Here is a 9,131-nt window from a genome sequence, read left to right on the forward strand (position 1 = left end):
CACACGTTTTGAAACTTCTCTAGGGCATGCATGCACACACCCCTGTACGTACGCGCACGCCCTGTTTCTCAAATTTAAAACTTGTTTTCAATTATTTCACCTTCCCAACAAGGTTGTAAGCTTCTATAACACCATTTTAAGACTCTTGGGCACATTTTTGAGCATTGAAACATCAGAAAGTCTTAGGAGAATTTATTTCGGTTTTACGTTAGAAAGTTAGCAAACGGAGGTGTAGGTTTCTGGTGTACTAAGGATGGGTATGGTGGCCTGAGAAAGGAGGATGGTACTAGAATTGAGGAACTGATGAACTATGAGTTCGGAATGAAAATAATGATTTGATGATGGTTGTGATGAGTCGAAGACTCAAAATGGAATGAATGATCCTGAGAAATGTTGAGAGTGTGCCAGGCACTATATCCTTGGGTTTAGAATGATGGTGTGCAGGGTATTATGCCCCTGGGATTGGAGTATGATTGATGACTTTTTCTGCTACAAGAGTGTGCCAGGCACTATATCCTTGGGTTATGCATGCGAGTGTGCCCGGCACTATATTCGAAGGTCAATAGAGTGTGCCCAGTATTATATCCGTGGGTGTGGTAGAAAAGCTACATCCGAAAGGATGTGTCAGGTTGGCATTTATAGACCGACAAGTGATATCACAAGCCAATAGGATAGACATTCATCATATGCATCTCTTATGTATTTGTTTGCTTTGATTACTTGAGTTTGCCTAATTGTATAATATGCCTACTTGCTTCTTGAATTACTTGTTATATATTTGAATATTACTTGTGTTTTCCTTGCTTGCATTATCTGTGTTTGTCTGGTGTTGAGGAGGTCAGGTGGGCAGTGGCGACGGGATCGCACGGAGGGTAGGTTGGTGAAGGCTGTGGGACAGCGGTGAATAGTTTAGTTAGTAATCCCCTAAGTTAGATTTTCCTTTATATGCTATTAAGGTTTTAATGTCATGTTAAGGTTTTATACATATGCTTTATGGTTTTAGTATGCCTTAAGATGAGATCTTGTTATGGATATGGAGTTTAGGATTGCCTTTGGCGTCCTGGGGTCTTATATCCTACATCACTGGGCACTGTTACCATACTGAGAACCTCTGGTTCTCATACTATATTCTGTTATGATTTTCAGATGCAGGTCGCAACCCACTCGGTGAGTTTGCCTGGTTGGTGACAGAAACGGAGGATATGGATACTTCTTTTTAGTCTTTTTTATTTATTTTGTATATGTCTCTCACTTTTGTATTTTGCTTTGCCTAGAGGCTTGTAATTGAGAGAACAAAACTTGTAAAAGCTGTTTTTACTGTTTGATTTCATGTATGATCTGTATATGGCTAGCCGGCTTAAACTTCCTGAGCCGTGGCTAGATTCTTAAGATATTATACTATTATACTATGATATTTTGTTATATTATACCTGTTTCTTGTGCCTTAAGTTAGAAGCTTCGTTAGTACGTTTTGCGCTTTCTAAATCCTGATTTTGGGCTATATCCTTCATCGAGCTTTTAGATTATATTATTTCTTCTATATAGTATATGTACCAGCTTTAGAACTGTCGTAACTTTTGATTAACTTTTGCTTTACGACGCGATGTAAAGCTTAGGCTAATTAGGGTGTTACATGTTCCACCTAATTTTATGAATTCTTTTATTTGAATTTAATGAAAAAAGTAAAGAACAAAGAGAAGAATTAGAGAAGAGTAAAATATAGATATGATCTCTCAAGTTTTTGAAAGAAGTCCCTTGAGAGAAGTAAACTGAGGTCCTTTTATAGTCACAAGTTATTTTGAAGGGGGTGCACATTGTCCAATGATTAAAATGTCATATTCAGTCTATCCGTTTTGTCCCATGGCTTGTTATTAAATAGGGTAGTTAGCAGAAGGTGTATTTTGGGTGTTTCCATTATTTTAAGTTTCTTTAACTAAAAAAGGATATAAGAAAAAGTTGATTTTCACAAGTTAAGGTAACAGTTCTGACATTGCTCTAAGTGTTCGTGACAAAGAAGTGTCCGAGTAAAAGAATAGTCATGATATGTCACATTAGTGAAGGAACATCTAGTTTGATTTATTTTTAACTAGATAACACTCTCTATACTTCAAATTCAACTAATTCACTTCCACCAATTCAGTTCCCACTAAGAAAAATTTAACTCCTCAGAGTGGTCTTTTTGGGTTTTATCATTTTGGTCTAAGATATCTAAGAAAAATTTATTTTTTTTGTCATATTTTGAGTCATCTTAAAATTATTCATACACAATAAAAATTATACTTTTAGTGTACAATCAGGTATAAATTAGAATTTTGTCATTCTTTTATAAATTTAACCTTACTTTTATTCTTTTAATTATATAATTACTCATTTTGTTTTCTTTTGTCCTTGTAGCATAATTGTCTTTTATCACAATTATTTACAATGCATCACATCTATCATGTTTTATCTCGAGTTGTTTCGTTGATTCGGGTGCTAATTATATAGATGTAAGAATTTAACATAGTATAGAGCAGAGGCAATAAAATTTGTTTTGCTAAATGACGGTTGGATCTTTTTATATACTATAACCAATCTACTAGAATCTGGGTGAAATTATCTTTTGTAAGGAAGCTGAATATATTATTGAGTTAAATGTGGTTATTCTTGTCTTACTGCATTATATGGATAACAGATGATCAAACTTATTTAAAAGAGAATCGGCTGAATTTTCATGGATTTTACATATTTCATCTCGTCAAACTATTTTTGTTAGTTGTCGTTACAAAAATGATTTTAATGTATATGCATCTAAAGTCTAAAATTGAATATCATAGATATTGTTTTTTTTTTGGTGAACAACCAAGAGAAAAAACAAAAGAGCAGAAAAGAAAAAGAAAAGAAATCAGGTTCTTAACAGTAAGAGAGGACAAACCACCTCTGATGGCTGGTGCCAAATTTGAACTTCATCAGCTCCGCTACCTCCAGATCCTATCTTTGCCAACCGATTTGCCACGACATTAGCTTCTTTCAGGATAAGCTCAAAACAAATATCCCAATCCCTTCTTAACTTCAACTCAAAGATCAGTTGTATCACTTTTTTTTCAAGATGCCAAAGTGGAACTTGCCAACTAGTCACTAGCTCAAAAGCTGCTGCGTAATCTGTCTCACAGACAACAAGCTTAAGACCCGCCTCCCAAGCCCAAGCCAAACCTTTCCATATACTCCACAACTCCATCTTGATGACACTAGATCTAAAGGAATTTCCTGAGCATTCCATTACCCATTGACTGGAGCTATCGCGAATTACCCACCCTAAACCAGCACAATCATCCCCCAAGTTCACACTCCCATTACAATTCAACTTCCAAGCACCAGGTTCTGGCAGAGACCAAGACAGAGGTTTTAATTCCTGGGCGCAACACACTCGATTCTAAGTTGTATATTCAAAATCCACCATACACCTGCGAACATTGTATGCAATTGACTTAGGGGATCCAAAAATTCCATAAAAATTACCCATATTTCTGTCTTGCCAAATTGATCATATTATTTAAATAACTTGACTCTAATATTAGGATTTGATTAGTTTTGTTTTAAAATAAATTAAAAGTTAATTTTACTTTATTAGTTAAGTTTATTAAATTTAGATATGTAATATATAATGTATTAGTTTTTATTTTTATTTTTTTAGTATTTATAAATTTATTTTATCAATAATATATTCAAATAATTTATTAAAAATACTACTAATATGATAATATATCATATAATTCGGATGTATTTTTAATTTATTAATAATTAAAAATTAAATTATTTAAAATAATAATAATCTTTATTTGTCTATAATAATAAACGTATATAAGTAAAAAATATTTTTAAATACGTGTTCTATACATCATATTTTTTTTTGGTGACTTGTTCTACATCATATTTAACGTATAATAATATATTATATAATATTAATAACTAATATTATATAATGAACGTAGATATTAATATATTGTTATGAAAAAGATCGTATTTATATATTATTAAATTAGAGAATCAAATTATTAGTATACTATTAACTAATAATTTATTTTTTAATTTTAAAAGTGTTATAATTAAATGGATGAATTCTAATTAAAGGATAAATACGTTAGTCTATTAAAAATAATTTTTAAATTAAATTTTGAGAATAAAATAATATGTTATATTGTTAAAATTCTGATTAGTTTGTTTAGGATAGTTATTCCGGGATTTTGTTTCTGATATATAAGGTATGATTAATAATTTTATTTTGATGCTCTTTATTATATTATTAATTAATAATTTTTTTATTAATGTTAAACATTATACTTTATGGAAGAAGCGTGTGTATATATATGATCAGAAAAAATATTTATATATTATTAAAATTAGAATGTATGTAATAATATTTAAAATTAATTAATAATAGAAATGTATTTGATTATATTATTAAAAAAATAATATTCTAATTTATTATTAATTACATTGGATATAAATTATATTATAATTATACATAATTATTTGTTATTAAATAAGAAAAATAAATTATTATATCATTAACTAATATATTTTTTTTAATTTCAGAAGTATTATAATTAACTACATACTCACCTTAAGGATAAATAGTTAATTTCATTATTAGTTTATTTTAGATAATTATTTTAAGATTTTATTTCCTAATGTATTTAGGTATGATTTTATTTTAATACTCTTTATTTTCTTTTTGGTTACACATCAGTATTTTGGGAGTGTACAACTATTTAAAAAAATATTTTTAATAATATTACATATTTTTAAAATTTATTTTATTCAAAATCGCAAATAATATACCTTCTCATTATGATTACAAATTACACAAGAAAATAGAATACAATAATCATTGAACAAAATATATATTAACTGAATTATTATAGACGGGATAAATTTTGTAATACATATAAGACATTATTATTATTATTATTATTATTATTATTATTATTATTATTATTATTATTATTATTATTATTATTATTATTATTATTATTATTATTATTATTGTATACCATTATTTAGTATTTGTATAAATGATAAAAAATATAACATTATTTTATAAAAATTATTTATATTTATGATAATTTTTTAAAATATATTTTATCTTATATGTTTATTGTGTAAATAAAATATAATTATAATTATTTTGTTTATAATGTAAACTAAATAAATAATAGTACACAATAATATAAATCATGTCTAAATTATTTATATGAATAAATAAAATATTTAAAATATTTATTTAAAAATTTATTTTTTGAATTGTAATAATAACTACTTTTTTTTAAATTAAAAGTGATAGTTGAATTTGAAACTTCTATTTAAAAAAGAGAAGATTCCGCTATTTGAAGTATAAATAGTTGGCATAATAATAACTCTAATTACTCACTAGTCAATAGTCATTAATATTATTCTCCCCTCTATAGTCTCTACTTATTCTTTTCAATTTCTAAGTTTTCAACACTATACTATATTACTATCTATATATGAGAGAGCGCAGACGCACCCACATTTCACGTTGAATACCCATCAATACTCTTTCTTCTTTCTTGTGTTGTATCTGAGCAGCAGCAACAATGGCAGCAGCACCTTCTCCATCGTCAGTGAAGCCCGTGCCTTTGCTGAAGGACGAGCTAGATATCGTGATTCCAACTATCCGAAACCTGGATTTCTTGGAGATGTGGAGGCCGTTCTTCGAGCAGTATCATCTCATCATCGTTCAGGACGGTGACCCTTCCAAGACCATCAAGGTCCCCGAGGGTTTCGACTACGAACTCTATAACCGCAACGATATCAACAGGATCTTGGGACCTAAGGCTTCTTGCATCTCTTTCAAGGACTCTGCTTGCAGATGCTTTGGCTACATGGTTTCCAAGAAGAAGTATATCTACACCATCGATGATGATTGCTTCGTATGAACCTCTCTCTCTCTCTCTCTCTCTCTCTCTCTCTCTCTCTCAATTCTTCTGTTCTTTTTGCTGAATTCAATGTGTTTGTGGTTTCGAATTGACCTGCTTGAAGGTTTGGTAAAATTTTGATTTTTATATCTTTTTTTGCTGGTTGATTTTGGATTTGGGCGTGATTTTCAAATGTGTGGATTTTGCTTTTGCTTTTGAGGTCACTTACATGGTAGAATTCGGTTCTTTATGGGGTTAGCGTGCATGCTTTATAGAGATTGTGCTAGATCTAGCTTACTATGAGGTTGATCTTGTTTGATTCCTCGAGATTGCCGCTATTTCTGTTCAATTGTTTGATTTGTTATAGAATTTTAGCTGGAGCTTGTTCTGTTTAGTTAGATTCGGTGAAACTTAACTCTTTTGATCCCTCTCATTGTCTATTTTGAGTATGCGTGAAATGACCAATGTTTAGGGTTTGAATTGAATTGATTTTATTTGATATGAGTTTGATATTCGGATGTATAGTGTCTAATTTTGAAGATTTGTTGACTTGACACTCAAAATCTTGAATTAACTTGTTAGTACTTACAAATCCACTTTAAATGAGATTTGTTTGGTAGATTAACAGATTTCTTTGATAACAACTTGTTTGTTCTATTATTTATATTTTAATTTAAATGTTGTGGGATCTGGTCAATTATTTATATGTTAATATAAATGTTGCAGGTTGCTAAAGATCCATCTGGCAAGGATATCAATGCACTTGAGCAGCACATTAAGAATCTTCTGTCTCCATCCACTCCACATTTCTTCAACACCCTCTATGATCCTTACAGAGAAGGCACTGATTTCGTCCGTGGATATCCTTTTAGTCTTCGTGAGGGTGTCCCCACTGCTGTTTCCCATGGACTTTGGCTCAACATTCCGGACTATGATGCTCCAACACAGCTTGTCAAGCCTCATGAGAGGAACACCAGGTATGTAAATCTGTTGTCTAATTTGAAGCCAATACCAATATGTAGTTTTTAAGGCACTCTGAAATTCATAGCCCTGTTTCAATTGCTGAATTAATAGTGCATATGTTTTAGGTATGTTGATGCTGTTCTGACCATTCCGAAAGGAACATTGTTTCCCATGTGCGGTATGAATTTGGCATTTGACCGTGAGCTGATCGGACCTGCTATGTACTTCGGACTCATGGGTGATGGTCAGCCTATTGGACGATACGATGATATGTGGGCTGGCTGGTGCATGAAGGTATGTTTAATCATATGGTCTGATTCTGTTAACAACACCTTGAATCAAAAGAGTCAGGGAACCTTTTTTTATTATCATCAACTGTTAACAGACATAGCTGTTGATTCAATGAGACATTAGATTCATCATAGCACTACGAAAGTGCTAAAGATCTAATGTCTCACATGTCACATACTTCTAAATTGATTAATAGAATATATACTTTGCTAGTTGCATGAAAGAAACTATTTTCCTTTTCATGATCTGAAACTCATGTATGTTACATTGTTGAATAAACAGGTTATCTGTGACCATTTGGGATTAGGTGTGAAGACTGGTCTCCCATACATTTGGCACAGCAAAGCAAGCAATCCATTTGTGAACCTCAAAAAGGAGTATAAAGGCATCTTCTGGCAAGAAGACATCATTCCCTTCTTCCAATCCGCCACTCTTCCTAAAGAATGCACCTCCGTCCAGAAGTGCTACATTGAGCTCTCCAAGCAAGTCAAGGAAAAGCTTGGCGCTATTGATCCCTACTTTGTCAAGCTTGCTGATGCCATGGTCACTTGGATCGAAGCATGGGACGAGCTCAACAGCCCATCTGACACCAATTCCTCAAAGAAAGCCAATGGAGCTCCTCTTCCTGCTGCTGCTAAGTGAGAGCTTGTAATAGTTGCGGACTGTAGTTTTATTTAAAAACCATAATAGTTCCTTGCCAGTTTTATATATTTATTTTATTATCATTATCATTACCATTTTTGTTGTTATTATGATTAATATTATTATTGCCGAAATTATCAAACAATTTATTCATATTTATGCTGGTATATTTTATGGAAGAGGCCATTAATGGGTATGAAATCCTCCTTTAATGCTAGTTGCTAACCATTAGGGTTTGTATATTTATCATTCAATCTGTAGAAAATAGAAGATTGACAGATTGTGATATTGGCTAGAGCGAGGCAACTGGCAATTGCTATGGTTTTCTTTACTTACTCGGTATTTTCAAATCATGAGTTACAATTAACTGTTGTTTGTGATTTTTTTTTTTAATTTTTCCTCTGTTTTCAAATTTTGTTTTTGGTGAAGGCATAGAATTCAACACATGCTTTCTTTTTCAAGAATATTCTAAATTCTATTGTGTTAGTGTCGGTGGAGCTTTGTCTCCTCTTGGATTTAGTTCCCTACATCCCAGAGTTTCCTCCCTCTTCAAATTTTGTCTCAGTCGTATGATTGGCTTAAATTCAAAATTAATATATAAAGGCAACCAAACCTGATGGAGTTAAGCAAGCAAAGTCGCTAAGAGATCAGGTATTAAGGTTCACTGTTGCAAATACCCAAAATAAAGGTTCATTGTTGAATTGTTAAATAGAAAGATTCAAAATTATTTTACCACTATGAGGACCAATTTAAATTTAAATGTCATTTAATAAAATATATATAAAATTTCTCTAATATGTGTTCGAAAAATAAAAAAAATATTATAAAAAAACTATGAAAAATTTAGTTTTCAATATTGTTTCGAGGGTTACCTGAAATATTAGTTTGGGCCTGAACATGAAGTCCAAACTCCTTATAGGGTAGCGTCCAACTTGTTCTTGCGCCGAGGTGTCGCCGTCCGAGTTCCTTGTGAGGAGGTGGGGGGTGGTACCTGCAAAAAACTCCGATACTTAAGTTAGCAAGGGCTCTAAGCAGGTTTTTAGTAGATTAGAACGTGTATATACTTGACGGGTGTTAGTGTATTTATAATAGATTAGATAACCACCTTTGTTGGAGTAGTTCCATATTTATTGATGGATAACCGTTCCCTTTATCTTGGAATTTTGTTAGGATCAATCTTTTAAGGAAGATAGAGATAGTTGGAGAGATTCGGGGAGGTAATTACTTATTTGGATAAGTAAAACTGGACCTTTTTGTCGTGTCCAACCTCTTAGGAGGTTGGGTAGGTGGGAGATCAAACGATGTCTGTAGGTTGGA

The 9,131-nt window shown here is 31.7% G+C and overlaps 1 protein-coding gene across 1 annotated transcript; it reads left to right on the forward strand.

Moving 5' to 3' along the window:
• The first annotated feature begins 5,373 nt into the window (after positions 1-5,373).
• LOC112801656 (probable UDP-arabinopyranose mutase 1) lies at positions 5,374-8,015 on the forward strand. The gene is made up of 4 exons (XM_025844528.3): positions 5,374-5,933; positions 6,645-6,895; positions 7,007-7,175; positions 7,455-8,015. Exons 1-4 carry the CDS (start codon positions 5,598-5,600, stop codon positions 7,812-7,814), a joined length of 1,116 nt encoding a protein of 371 aa, XP_025700313.1. The 5' UTR covers positions 5,374-5,597; the 3' UTR covers positions 7,815-8,015.
• Positions 8,016-9,131: the final 1,116 nt, after the last annotated feature.

Source organism: Arachis hypogaea, chromosome 5 (genome assembly GCF_003086295.3).
Source record: "Arachis hypogaea cultivar Tifrunner chromosome 5, arahy.Tifrunner.gnm2.J5K5, whole genome shotgun sequence".
In the NCBI taxonomy this organism is placed as follows: Eukaryota; Viridiplantae; Streptophyta; class Magnoliopsida; order Fabales; family Fabaceae; genus Arachis; species Arachis hypogaea.

Bases quoted from the DNA above. Each gene is read 5' to 3' on its own strand.
- LOC112801656 (XM_025844528.3), top strand. From the start codon at position 5,598: ATGGCAGCAGCACCTTCTCCATCGTCAGTGAAGCCCGTGCCTTTGCTG. The intron at 5,934-6,644 runs GTATGAACCTCT...TAAATGTTGCAG, and splicing joins CCATCGATGATGATTGCTTC to GTTGCTAAAGATCCATCTGG. The intron at 6,896-7,006 runs GTATGTAAATCT...CATATGTTTTAG, and splicing joins CCTCATGAGAGGAACACCAG to GTATGTTGATGCTGTTCTGA.